The 14,336-nt window shown below is 48.8% G+C and overlaps 1 protein-coding gene across 5 annotated transcripts in view; it reads left to right on the top strand.

Moving 5' to 3' along the window:
- Positions 1-14,336, top strand: part of KANSL1 (KAT8 regulatory NSL complex subunit 1) — a 76,471-nt gene that overhangs the window by 43,886 nt on the left and 18,249 nt on the right. For all 5 annotated transcript variants that reach the window (XM_030256082.4, XM_041721459.2, XM_072919155.1 and 2 more), the window contains 2 exons: positions 10,701-10,842; positions 13,833-13,937. In XM_030256082.4, coding sequence (XP_030111942.4) covers positions 10,701-10,842; positions 13,833-13,937 — 247 coding nt within the window. The remainder of the gene's footprint in view (positions 1-10,700; positions 10,843-13,832; positions 13,938-14,336) is intronic.

Genomic DNA, 14,336 nt, shown 5'->3' on the forward strand with positions numbered 1-14,336 from the left:
CACTCCTAAATTTGTGTGTGTATCTTGTGACACGTATTTTGCTCCAGAAGAGCCTGGCAATGGGAGGGGAGGGCAGCTATAGGATCAGAGATGCCACAAGGTGAAAACCCTCCCTTTGTTCTGCTTTTCTTCACCCACCTCCCCTGTGCCTGGGAGGGAGTGTGGGCCTGATTAGAGGGAGCCTTTTTGGCAAGTGTTTAATTAATTAAAAGAGAGAAGGTAGTAAATTGATGGTTACAGTGGAATGTCTTCTGTGATGCTAAAACCATTCCACTCTGAAGTGATCTTGTGCCTGGGACAATAAATACCCCACAGATAACAGAGCCTCTTGACTGTGAGCCAGAACTCCTCAGGCCATTTAATAGATGAGAAAAAGATGTCAAGTACCATGGCCAGGATCAAACAGCAAATCTGCGATGGAGCACAGAATTAGCAGAGTGGGACTGGGGCCCCAGCTTTGAGCCTTTTAAACTGTAAGACTTTATTCTTCCCCTCCTGCTCTGCCACGTTGCAGAAGATGGATGAGAGCCCTCAGTCAGGATTCCGCCTCAGCAGTGTCCTATTCCCTAAGGGAAGGTCTTCGTTTGTGATGTAGGAAATAAGTATTAGATTCCCACCACAGATACACAAACATGGACTCTGCTGTCAGTTTCTTGCTTTTCTCCCTGGTCAGATGTGGATTTCCTCCTTGGAGCCTACCTGGAGTTAATCCTTAACTCTGCCCTGAGTGATAGTTCCTGTGTTCTCTCTTGTGGGCCAGAGCCTTTCGGTTCTGTAGGAGAAATGCATGTGCGCACTTTATGTATTTGGACTCTGCAGAGTTCATCCTCCAGAGTCGTTGTGTAAGAGTCCTTGGGGGCTGGCATGGGGGGCTGTGCTGGTCCTGGGGGGCTCCGGCAGGCTCCGTGCAGCAAACACACTCTGCTCACGGCCAAATCCCAACATCCAGTGTGACATCGGCCCCCTCAGCTCTGCAGCTCATCCAGACCCCGCTTCCTTCCGCCTCCAACGCTCCTGTGCTCTCAGGGTTTCAATTACTGCCTGCCCTCTTTCAGCAGAGTAAATAGGGTATCTGTAAGTTTAAACATTAAGGCCTTTGTCAGCCCACAGCGAGGAGCAGAGGCCTCCTGTGGCTGCGGCTCTGTTTGGGGGAGGCCCTTGTTTCACAGGGCACCGAGCTGTGCTGAAGGATGGTTTGGCAGCATGGCAGCAGAGCAGGGCCCAGGTGGAGCTCTGGCAGGAGCCGAGCTCCCCTTGTCCTCCCCCAGCCACTCTGGAGTGTCCCGTCCTTGTCCCAAAGGCAGCGCCGCTGCCAGGGTGGACTCGGGGACCCGCAGGACTCAGCCACAGCTCTCAGAGGAGCTGCCAAGCTCCTTTTTGGCTCCTTTTTGTCTCCATCGCTTCCCAAGGTTTGTTGTTCAGCTCCAGCCTCCAGCGTGTGCCACCTCTGTTGTGTTAGGTGAAATACTCCTCCTTTCTACTGTCCAGAAACTGGGGTTTAAAATTGTTTCTGTCAAACATGTTCAGAAGATAGTATGGGCTGAAATAGCAGCTCTTAAACTGTGTTCTGTGGGACCATGCAGAGGGATTTGCAGATTCATTAAATGAGATTCATTAAATGATGGAAAACTTGATAAAGGAGCCAGGAATGCCCGAGAAATTCATGGGTGTTGACACACATGCATTGGTGCCAAAGCTGCGATGAGGGAAGTGACACGATGTGTTGGTGGTTGAATGCAGATGAGATGGGAAGCTCCCTCAAAACCCTTCATTAGTGGCCGGAGTTGCTCTTCTGGAAGATTCTTCGACCTGGTCAGAGCTCAGTCCTTTCTTGGAAAGCAGAGATGCTCTTTTGTGTCTGCTATTTGATGTTTGAATCCAGTGTTTCTTCAGTCCTTTGTGTGCCAGAGCATCACTGATAAAAGGGGTTTCACGTGGCCGAACAATGCAGATTGTTCCTTTCTTCTCATGGAAATACAACTGGATTTTCACAGCCTTATTTTGGCCATCTCCAGCCACCCCAGCACAGCTCTGCCCAGAGCTCCTTTCTCTTGTGCCCTCAGTTTACCTACCCCAAACCAGCAGCTCCCCTTGCATCCCCAGGGATGCTGGTGTCAGATTTGATTCAGTGCCATGAAACCTTTCTGCATCTTTGCTGTGGAGCACAATTGCTAAGTCCATCATTTATGCCTTCTGATGTGCTGCCTGTCCACAGTTGAGTGGCTGGAAGCAGCTGCCCTTCTCCCTGCCCGTGCCATCCCGATGCTCCATGGCCCCTTTCCACCGTGTTTCTCTGGCTTCAGGCAAAACCCAGCACAGCGTGACTCACATCAGTCTCCTGTTCTCCCTCTCCCTTTCCATTTCTCTGTGGACTTTGTCCATGTTCCTGTACTATACAGCAGTCCTTCAGCCAGGATTGTATTATCCCATTTCTTAGATAAAGGGCTTGGAAGCCAGAAATGTGTTATTTCTGTGTTAACTGGAAGGACTCTTTGGGTTGAGAGAGGAAACTTTCCTTGGATTGGTGCCAGAAATAGCACGGCTGCCCCTTCCCTTGTCTAAATGACCTTCAGATTTAATATTGATGTGCAGCTTTATTCTTGCTCTGACACAGACTGAAGAGGTGATCTCTGCTGGGACCTGTGTAGGGCGAGGCCTGGGTAGGGACCTGTGCTAAGAGGGGTTGGGCACAGCGCCACAGAGAATATTCTGTATCCAGTGGGTGTTCTCTTTCCCTAAAAGACATGGTGTTCTGTTGCTTTGAACAGGGGTCACCTCCCCATGCTTCAGGCCAAAAAAGAAAAGGAAATCTCATTTTTACTATGACTCTGAAGCTAGTGGGACTGAAGGCTTGGAAATCAGGGCAAGCCCCTGAGTGAGAGGGCCTGAGCTGGGATTGCACTCGTGGAACTTGCTCCCAGCACTCTCCTGAAGGCTGGGAAGCAGGCTGCTGCTGCCCTGGAAGGCAGGGAACCTTGGGGCTGCACCTGCTGGGTGAATTCATACCACTGATGCATCTGTGCTGCTTCAGTGTCCTCCAAAATCGAGTGTGTATTCTCCCTCACTCCAAGCCCAGCCCATTTCAGCCGAGTTTGGACCTGCTGAGATCTTCTGCTCCTACTGGAAATCTTCTGGCTTCTACCTTGTTTGTCCTGATGTCATTACATGGTTCAAACAAATGTATTTTTTAGAATCATAGGATGGTTTGGGTTGAAAGCAACCTTAAAGCTTATCCAGTCTCACCCCCCTGCCATGGGCAGGGACACCTCCCACTTGGAGCCAGGTTGCTCCAAGCCCCAGGCCTTGAACATTTCCAGAGATGGGGAGTCAGAAATTCTCTGGACTTCTTGACTGATGCCTTTGTGTGAGCGTAAAATCTTCCTTGCTCTAATGTACTGTGAGGAAAACTAAAAAAAAAAAACTTTATAGGAGACTTCTGTGAGGAGGGTTTAGAGCTTTTGTGTTCCAGCTACAGAGCAGAGTGTAGTTTTGTGATCTCAGAGCTGTGTTCAGGAACACGATGTTGGAATTCTGCATTTGGAGATGTGTTTGCAGAGCCCTCTCCTCTTCCTCCCAGGACATGAAAGAGCAGATAAGGAGGGTGAGGTCATCCCAGCAGTGCAGAAATTTCCCAGGCCTCTAACTGAGCCTGTTTCAGTGTAATCACTTATCCTGAAATTTCATTTTGATCTTGGGCTGCAGAACCTGTGGAGTTAAACAAAAGCCCCCCTGGTCCCCATGAGCCATGACAAAACACCCTTTGACCTCAGGTCTTAACGGCTGCATAATGAGAAGTGAAGAGACTGAAGCTGCTTTTTCATGCCCGGAGAGATGGGAGTATCCAGTGCTACTCAGTCTGTCAGTGTTTACTGGGTGCACTGGGTGGGGGCGAAGAGGAAGACTCTATCTCCTGTGAGATAAACCAAGAGGAAAATGAAAGCAGGTTTTATTTGTTGCCCTGCTCATTTCCATCCTGGAGTGACAGCAATCAGAAGTGGCTGAGTTGAAAACAAGTTTCTGCATCCTGTGTCAGTGTTAGTGAGCTCTGTCATTGGGAAGTTTGGTAAATACTGAAGGAATGGTCAGTTCCCCTCTTGCAAGAAAGAGTTCTTTGCTTTGAGATTAACTCCACTTTTTTCTTGCGTATCTCATTGTGAGATTGTTTTGCTGGTGCTGCCCAAGTGGGGAAGCTTCAGGACACTGAGACAACTGTAGTGGCACTTGCTCAGATCAAGCTGAGAGTAGCACAGTCAGGAAATGCCTTTCTTGGTGCCATTTGCCTTATGGCATGAGCTGGAAGGTTTTAACATCCTGGAGAATTATTCCATAAATTCTGACTTCGGGAGCTCTCCTGAACAATGAAAACAGGTCCCAAATAAGTCCTGTTCTGACGCGGGGTTGTGTTGGTGCTGCTCACCAAAGCTCGGGGCTGCCGTCCTCGCCCTGGCTATAATTTCATGTAGTTTCTGTCTTATGGAGTATTGATTTACTGTGGAGCATAAAAATGTGCCATACTCAGCAGAAGGGCCTCTCCAATTGTTATGCTCCAGGAACACTGCTGCTCAGGAATGTGAAATAAATTTTCCCTTTTAACAATGGATCCTGATTTGCATAGTCTCTATTCTTGTTCCCCGGGGACTGTGGCACTCACTAATGGGCTGCAGCGAGCGCTCCCCCACTTGGACACGGAACTCCTCTCTTGCTGCATACAAAGGGCTTTGCTGTGGAACAAGTGTAATAACTTCTCAAACAGTTTACTCTGTGCTGTAATTGTCTCCTCTCTGTTGTGCTCTCAGTTTTGTTTGCAGAGCTTAGAACACTGAACACCCCCTTCCTTCTCTTCTTTGATGTTTTAACTGCGTTATTCTTAGGGAAGCTTGTTTTCCAGCAATCCAGAAAGTCACATCATGCCATGCTGCCAAGTGAGGTGATCTCATGGTGCTGCAGGGACACAGGAGCTGGGAATGGCTGGTTTGCTCTGCTGGGGCTTTGATTTGGCAGCAAGCAGAGCTTTAGGATAGAAGTGCAGTATTCCAGAGTATGGCTTGTGATTGTTGCTGGTTGTGCTCATGATGTGTTAGGGAAGATGTCAAACCCCTGTCATTGCTTGCTGTATCCTCCTAGTGAACAGGAGGCACCAGCCCTCAGCTCTTGAGTTTGCCAGAAGAAAGTTATAAATCTCTTGGTGAGATCCCACCTTTAATGTGAAGAGGAGAAAAAAAACAAAGAACACAATTTCCATTTGCTTTGTGCTTCTGCCACTTCATGCTTTCTTGCAGAAGAATTTTAACTGCTAGTGAAAAATCTGGGTCTAAGAAAGGTAATGATTCTCCTGTGCAACCCAGACCTGCTGGGAAGCTGCTATAAGCAAAATTACAATATTGATAAAGGTCCTTACTCAGCAGAAAGAAGGATGTGCTCCTGGAACATGTTTGTTGTAAGCTTGAGCAATTGTATTTTAGGCATTTTGAGGGAAAAGTGGGCATTCTTGGTTCATAGTTTGTAATGTTGAGAATGGCATCTTAACCAGGGCTTTAAGGGAAAAATTCCCAATGAACTGAATGTAGTCGGAGCAAACTTTGGTGCCTTGTGTAGTGTCATCTTCTTATTCCTGGATTTAGCTGCAAGGGACTAAGAAACTGCCTTAATTTCTGGAGTGATGGTGATCAGGCAGAATCTGTACACAGACAGTTCAGGCTGCTCTGCTCTGCTTGCCTCAGTGCTCACAAGCGTGTGGAGAACTCTACTAAAAAATGGGTCCAATAAATTTCCTTAAAACATGGTATTTTTCAGCTGACTGCTCTGCTGAGTCTCTGGAGAGTTGGTTTTCTTTTTTGGCTGTAACAGGCAGCTTGTGGTGACCACACTTCTGATCCAGCCTCCTGTCCTGCGCCTTGCTCCCCCCACGTTCCCCTTCTCACACCTTTGTCCGTGGGTGCTAAGCAGGGTTCAGACGCGGCCCAAAGTACTCACACTGGCATAGCTAGAAGAATAAAATCCTCATTTTTGGCTATTGTCACAGAACAATTGTTGCTGCTGAGGGCTCAAGAGCAGCTAGAGCTGGGAATGGCTGTTTTTTGGACAGTCAGCTGAGTAAGTGCTTGGGGCAGTGCACAAATGTCCTGCTGTAAAGATCTGGGGTGCTTGGGTTTGAAACAGTGCAGAAGCACTTCTGAGACGGTGTTCTGCCCTTGGCAAGCCCTGGTGGGAGCTGCTGCTGTTCTCTCAAGGTTCCAGGTTTGCACAGGGATGGTGGATGGGCTGGAAGGCCAGCACAGGCAGGAGTGACGCAGTGTCCCGTGAGTCACCCTTGGTGCTCCGGCAGGATCCTGACCCCGAGGGTGTTAGTTAGGGATGGGATGCTGTGTCACCAGCCTCTGTAGCACCTGGGGCTGAGGAGTTTCACCTTCACAGAAAAGCCCTCTGAGTCCATCCTGGCCAGCCTCGGACAGTGCTCTGGAGCTGCTCTGCTCAGGATGGAACTCCATCCCTGCAGGGGCCAGAGCCCGCGGGGAGCAAGGGCTGGTGGCACAGTCCCTGCAGGTGCTGCGGGTGCTGATCCACAGCCAGCACTGCTGCTCTGAGCTAAAAACGGCAGCTAAATACAGCGGTGACTTCTAGTTTACTGCTGAGAAACAGGCGCTTCTCTCTTGGGGCAGGAGCCCTGCTCATGCTTTAGGATTTGTGCTCCCAAGTTTTGCCTGAGCAGTGGGGGCTTTTCAGTGGAAATAAGTCTTTACTCCCAGCCTGTGGAGGTCCTGGGTTTGTGTGAATATGGGAATGAATGAGTCGAGGGGAGGTTGGAAGGAGATTCAGCAGAGTGCCGAGCACATGCTGGGAATAAAGAGCCCTTCAAAGCTGATGGTTCTGTCCAGGGGTGGGGGCGGGTGTTCAGCTGAACAAATTGTTCACTTTGGCTTCTTTGCAGGCAGAAATGTTACGATCAGCTAATGAGATTGTTCTCGAGCCTTGTGGGGTTTTCTCTTCCTCCCTCAGAGTCATCATGAGAGTGGGTTTGGCAGAGCTTTAACTCTTGCTCTGCACACTGATCTGGTTTTGCATTGATCCATAATAATAATAATAATAATAATAATAATAATAATAATAATAATAATAATAATAATAATAATAATAACAACAACAATAGGATAAAAGCTTGGTGAGCTGAAGAATGAATGTGAAGAATATACAGGGACAGAAGCAAAGTGGAAAATAGCAACTGAATTGGTTGTCTTACTGAAGAAAAGTCCCATCCTGCACCTTCTGGGGTCTGTCCCAGTGCCACGGTGATGCTCCTCTGTGAGAGGGCTGAAACATTCCCAGTTTGCCTCTGGAAGGTGAGGGGGGCTGAGCTGGGTGTCCCTGGAGGTAAGTCTCAAACCCCAGAGCTTTGAATCACTCTCATGTGATTTCTGCTGTCCAAAGCTGTGCAGGAAAGAGGAGAGTCGATACAGCACTGGAAGGTGACTGCATTCCAGGGGACAGCAAAGCCCCTGGGAATACGCAGAGTGGAGGAGGGGAGCCATATGGAAAGTGCCTGGAAAGCTGGAGCCTATTGCCTCATTTTGTGGCATTAATCTGTGAGCGTCTGGGCTCTGGGAGCTGCTGGGTGCCCTGGGCTGTGCCGCCTCCTGGCATCAGTGCCAGAGGCATTCTCTGGTTCCCAGTGAACCCCTCCCATGGCTGTTCTAGCTCCCAGCCTGCTTGGCTGCCTGCAGAGCTTCTCAGTGTTTCTGTGTTGTGTTTCTCTCTCTTCTGGCATCGACTCTTTCTTCCAGCATGACCTGTTATTCCTCATTTAACATCAAGATGGCTTGGGTTTGCTCAAGTGCTTGGAGTGGCAGAAACAATCTCCCTCCAGACCCCAGTGGCTGTTTCTCATTCATTCTGCTGATTCCTAGAAGTGGATCTGATAAGGTAGCTCCCCTCCAGCCGGTAACTCCCCGATCTGAAATCAGTTCTAGCTCCGTTTTTCTGTGCTGCTCCATGTCATTACCACGCTGCTTTAGCAGCAGCTGGTGTGTCTGCTCTGCTCACTTTGCAGCTGGGCCTTTACTAGGGCAGTCTCCTGGTGAAAAATAAGTCTGCTAATCTCTAATACCCTCCGTTTGTTGGGGCTGTCTCTGTCTGCCTGGTTGGAATTCAGCTGCACGGACTCAGCAGAAAGCAGCATGGACTGGTGGGTGGATGGGCTGACGGAAGGACTTGAAACTGAGACTGAGATTGGCTATTGGGAAGAAATCCTGCCCAAGGGGTGCCCAGGGCAGCTGTGGCTGCCCCTGGATCTCTGCAAGTGTCCCAGGCCAGGCTGGACAGGGCTTGGAGCAACCTGGGACAGTGGAAGGTGTCCCTGCCCATGGCAGGGGATGGAGCTAAGTGATCCCTGTGTCAGGGCATAACCACCCTCACAGGGAGGAATTTCTTCCCAATATCCAATCTAACCCTTCCCTCTGTCACGATGAAGCCATTCCCCCTTGTCCTGTCGCTCCATGCCCTTGTGAAAAGTCCCTCTCCATTTTCCTGGTAGACTCTCTTCAGGTTTAGAAAGAAAGGGGAGGGTTTTCCTCTCCCCCGGAGCGAGTGGAGGTTTCAGATCCCCAGTAGTCACTGCAGGACATCACTCTGTGTTGGGCATGGTTGCTCCTTTCTGATGCTAGACGAGAAGAGAATCATTTTCACAAAAAGCTTGTGGAGGCATTAAAGCTGAGGAATATCCGTAGGTCCTTGTCCCAGAGCTGATCCCATGAGGGAACATCCATCCCATGATGTTGCTGCCAGCACTTCGCAGGGAAGGGTGGGACCGAACTGGGAAAGGCTCAGCTCTAAATATAGAAACGCTACGCTGGTGCTGTTTTGGAAAGTGTGGCTGAGCCATCATTCTGTTCTTCCCCTCCTCCACTGCTGCCGCAGGGTGTCAGAGGATGAAGTGTACATTACCGTGTTTCACTTTCTTGAGTTATTTTTGGTTCAGATCCAGTGGGTTTTTCTTGGGTAGGATGTGTCCTGATTTTAAGGTGAGGAGCAGGTCTGCTGCTGCTTGTGCTGCCATGTTACTTAAAAAACTAAATGGATTGAGAACTATTCTTTTCATACTTAATCTCAGTTTCTTTGTAATCTGAGTGAAAGAATAGGCTGTATTTATCAGCACAGACCAGTGTTCCAGCAGGCAGAGGTGCTTTGTAATGTTGGGAGAGGCAAACTTAGGGAATTGGCACTTCAGATGTACTCTCAGCAGCATTTGATTCTAAAACTTACTTCTAAAAATTCCCAGGGCTCTGTGGCTCCCCAAAGAGCAGACTGCTGAAATCTGGTTTTACACGGGGCAGTATTCCAGAGGGAAGGACCCGAACTCCTGTGTTTTGGAGAAGGCTGGGAGGGCAGAAGGCAGTGGGTGCTGTTGCCTGTTTTGTGGGAACGTGGCCTCATCTACATTGGTTCTGCAGGGACAGCCAGAGGTCCAGCAGGAATATGGATAATGTTTCTTGTTCTAAATGCAGGTGTTTCACTTGCAGTTTGAAGCAGCAACTCCTTCTTTTCAGGGTATTTCTATTAGTTGATTTGAAACTTGTAATAACCCTGGGACTTTTTTGTATTTGTTTCATTTTTAGGCAAGTGCATTTGGTAGCAGTTATGCCTAAATCAGGGCAGAGGCCCAAGAGGTGCAGATTTTTTGAAGAACTTGATGATTTCTGGTCCTTCCCATCTCTGCAGCTGGGGCTGCCTCAGTACAGAGCCTCATTTACCACGTGCTGCTTCTGCTGTCGTGGCTGGTTTCAGCTCTGAAATGGGTTAATCTCAGCAGAAGACTTTCTGGTTTGATTTTGGAGGAAACATCTGGACATTGCTGTGGCTCCCCTGCCCCACATGCTTTGGCTGGTTCAAAATTCCTACACAGAAGGAGGGGGAGAGAAGGGCAAAGGGAATTATTTTGTGATTAATTTCTTAATTGCTAAGCATCCAGATGTGGCAAAGGCTTTGTGCAGAAACACTGGATTTGTCAGCACTTTCTGCTGATGCTTTGTTTCCACACCATGTCAGGGTTTCTTCCTTTCTCGGAAGCCTTAATATTTATCCACAGGAATCAGTATGCTTAGGGTATGTTTTCATGATACTGTGGCTTTTAACGTGGAGAGTGGAGCTGTGGATTTATCCGATTCCTTACCATCTCTGTGTTCCTGTCCGCCCTGGAGTGCAGCAGTAGGGATTGAGGGTGTTTTGATGACAGATGATGTTATTTCCTGGATTCTTTATTTGCTTGGTCCATCCATCAGATGCAGAAATCAGGTTTGCTTTGCTGTTGGCTGCTCTGTCCTGTGCAGCACGCCATTGCAGGGGAGCAGCTTGTGCTAAGTTGGCCGTGTTGGTCCTCTCCACCCGGCAGTAGTGGTTGTGAAACTTGTCACTGGGGTTTAATTGTGGCCACGTGGTGTGAGCTGCGTTCAGGTGGATTTGGGGACCGATGCCAGAGACTTTTTTTGAAGACTTCAGTCACTGGGTGCCAGCAGATGTTGGAATATTGCTCTGCAGAGACACGGCCCTTGCAGCACATCTGTAATTTCCTTGATAATTATTAGCAGGGGTGAGATGGTATCAGTCCTGCCATCCAGGATGCAGCTTTTGATCTGTCTGTCAGTTCTCCTTGGATTTCTGTGGCCTGTGTAATGAAAATCACACTGAGAATACTGCTGTGTGCCTTGCAGGAGGCGGAGGGCAGAGTGGAGGTGGGCAGCAGACCGTGCCGCCATCGTCAGCCGCTGGAACTGGCTCCAAGCCCACGTGTCGGACCTGGAGTACCGCATCCGGCAGCAGACGGACATCTACAAGCAGATCAGAGCCAACAAGGTGAGGGGCAGGGGGGACAGGATGGGGCAAGATGGAGCAGGATGGAGTGTGATGGAGCAGGATGGGGCAGGAATTGAGCAGGGATGGGGCAGGGATGGGGCAGGATGGAGCCAGAGAGGGCAGGAGGCCTTTGGGCACCATGCTTCTGCTCTGCCTCCTGATGGCTCCCTCTGACACTGGAGAGTGTGGATGTGAAGTCTGATGCTTCTTCCCTCCTGCCTCTCTCCCAGAGCAGATTGCAAAGCTGTGACTAATTGTAATGCAGTTTGGCATGGGCTGAGTGTAATTCCTGTCCCTGGTTCAGTATGATAACGCGAAGGGAGCGATACCTTGCTTCAGAGTCAGGCTTTGGTGCTGAGCACAGCTGGTGCTGTTGCATGTGTAATACTGTTCCCCATCACTCAAGCCTTTCTCTTTAATATTTTTTTTTAAACCTTCCTATTCTTTCTTTTTGGGAATAGCTGAAGATGGGGATAAAAACAACTGAGATTTAGTGGGAAAGGGAGTGGCCTGTGGAGGAAGTTAGTTCAGATGCTATCTCAACAGGCTTAAAATTGAGCCTGTTCCGTAAAAAAAGATCATTTTTTTGTGCTGACCTTTCTCTGTGGAAGTAAATTTTTTTTAGCATTGCTCTCAGATGGTGGGAGAATGGGGGTGAGCAGAGAAGGGATGAGGAAGGGATTGTTACGGAGACTTGTTCAGGCATGCACATCTAAATGTCAGGCCTTGGAGGAAGGAATGTCTGGAGTTTGTGGCAAGAAGGTTCCTGGTATTGCATCAACTGAGAGATCCTCAGGAATTCAGTCTGGCAAACGCCTTTCCCAAGTGCTGCTCTGGGGGTGGTGGGGAGAGGCTTCCAGGGGGTAGAAAGCAGGGGAGGGAGACTGGACTTTGATGCAGCTGTGCAGAAAAAACAGGCTTAATTGAGTGAGTGAGGGCTCTAAATGAGTAGGTGGAAGAGCACGGCTTGTGAGCAGAATCCATTACTGAGATTAGGGCAGAAGGCTTCTGGGAAGTGGGCAAGTGAATGATTCTTCAGAAAGAATCATCCTCCTTCTGTCTTAAAGCTGACGGTGCAGCGTGGTTTTAAGTACAAAATACAGAATAGCTGAGCATTTATATGCTAAAAGTTAAGTAATGGAAGAAACAAGAAAACTCATGTAATGATGTGGAAGGTTCAGGGCGTTCACCAGGTGATGGCAACTTGACAGGCTCATGAAGCGGCATGGTAATGGTCAGAAACATCCCTGTGTTTTTATAACATAGCCACAAGGTCTGAAAGGAGGTTCTGGCCACTAGGATCATCCTCTTTGATTTGTTCAAACCAAAACTCAACTGTGATAGCCCAGTACATCAATTTAAGATAAAACATGTTGCTTAAGGTGCAGGGGCGTTCAGAACTTGAGTGTTTTGGGTAGCGGCTGTTCTGCCTGAAGAAGAAAAAAACAACCACGAGTATCACATACCCCACCTCTGATGAGGCTTGCTGGAGATTACTCTTGCACCCAGCTGTCATTATCTTGATGTCATTGAGCTCTGGGATGGTTGTAAAACAGATTCTGTTTGCACCAGTGAAAATTAGAGACTGTCTTAAAAGTGCTTGGAACAAGAATAGGAGACTAGAGACAAGCCCGTGTTTCAGTAACACATGAGCTTGTTGGAATGGATTTGGCTTCAAATTGTACAAGGAAAACAGTTAAAGAATTTGGGAACACCTTGTTTTTTCTATCAATATAAGTTAACTCCAGCTTATTGGGCCGTAAGGAGGTTAAAATGTAGCTGCTGCAGGAATTCAGAGTTCTAAAGTTCAAAGAAATTTGATTTCATTCTTTTTTGGTTTAATTACCTTTATATGTTAGAGTTTATGTCCCAGTGTACCCTTCAAGAAAGACACATTGCTGTGTCAGATCAAAGCAAGGGAAGGACGAGGCAGTCAAAAATAACCCTGTGTTTTGAGGGTAAACTGCTGCCTGGGAGCCTCAGCAGGAATTGTGCTCTCAGCACATCCGGATCAGCTCAGTGGGAGCCTGGTGAGAAGTGGAGGAAAACACCAAATCAGGGAGCGTGTGCTCGAAGCTGGTTGTAAAATACCCTGTTTGCAGGCACTTAAAAATAGCAGGCTGTTGAGGGAAGCCTTGTGGCTCTGTCCTCTCTCCAGATAACGTGCCCAGGTTCCCTACAGGCTCACTTTGCTGTGACACACTGTGCAACCTCCAGAATTGTTTTCAGCTGACTGATCTGCCTGTTCCTGATCTGAGCAGCCCCTTCACAGTTACTTGTTTGACCAAATGCTGCTCACTGGGGCTTGTCTTTGTCCTGGGCTGTGTTCGTAGCCTGTAGGTTTCACCAACTCCCTAATCCCTTGTACATTTTGCCCTCCTTTGTTATAATATAGCCCAAAATATGCATAATTACAGTGTTTTTATTTCACTTTGCCTTGTTCTGAGAGCAAAGCAGTCCTGCCTTTAGGTTAAGCTCAGTTAAACAGGAACAGGACAGCATATGTTAAACCTGATAAAACAGTGCTCAGCCACTGTGCTAAGTTCATAGCAATGTCTTTCTTTCCTCTCCTCTTGGGGGGCAGGGGGAAATCTCAGAGTAGCAAGTTGGTAGATTTTGTCACCTGCTCAGGATTGTTGCTTGTCTGTGGTGGTGAGTTCACAGTGCAGGACTGGTGAGTTCCAAGGGCAGCTGCTGCTGCTCTGTGCTCCTGCAGGAAGCTCCTCTGCCTTGGCTGGCACGGGGGAGGAGGGCAGGGCTGGCAGGTGGCACAGGCAGCGGTTCAGAGGCCTGTGAGCTGCTCCAGCTCTGTCCTTCCCTCCCTGAGTTCAGCTGGGGTGTCAGGGAAGGCCAGCCAGCGGGGGACTGGGTTTGGCATCACGTCAGGAAGCCGTGGTGGGAATGCAGGGCCTGCCTGCTGTGCAGCATGGGCTGTGGGGACGGTGGGTGTGCGCTCTCCCTGTGCAGTTAATTCCTGTTCTCTCTTCCAGGGGCTGATAGTTCTTGGTGAAGCGTCGCCCCCTGACCCTGCAGTAGATGATCCATCCCGTCCCGTTAGAGCTGAAGTTAAGCTGGAGCCTGGGGCCGACCGGCTGGTGAGTGCCAGTGTGGGAATGACTGGTCCAGGTGCTTCACCTGCACCAGTTTTGGGGAGGGAAGGCTCATCCCTGAAGCTGGGGGCAGAGGGATGCTCAAACCATGGGAATGGGACTGGCCTCATGGAGCAGCTCCTCGCTATGACTCCAGGTGGGAATCACTGATCTTGGTCTGCAGCTCATCCCCTCCTGCGTTGTTTTGGGGTAATAAACAAAGGGATTTTTAAACACTTTTTAGAACAGAGTTCCTGGAGGCACCTTTGTAATATGCATTAGCATTTTGTGAAGCTTTAAAATCCTAACTAATCCTTTCCCTCCAGCAAAAAAAGTACCTCAAACTGAGAGCAGCATGATTAGCAAAGGCTGCTAAAGATGTGGCTATTTAATATCTGCCTGAGC

This window comes from Taeniopygia guttata, chromosome 27 (assembly GCF_048771995.1).
Source record: "Taeniopygia guttata chromosome 27, bTaeGut7.mat, whole genome shotgun sequence".
NCBI lineage: Eukaryota > Metazoa > Chordata > Aves > Passeriformes > Estrildidae > Taeniopygia > Taeniopygia guttata.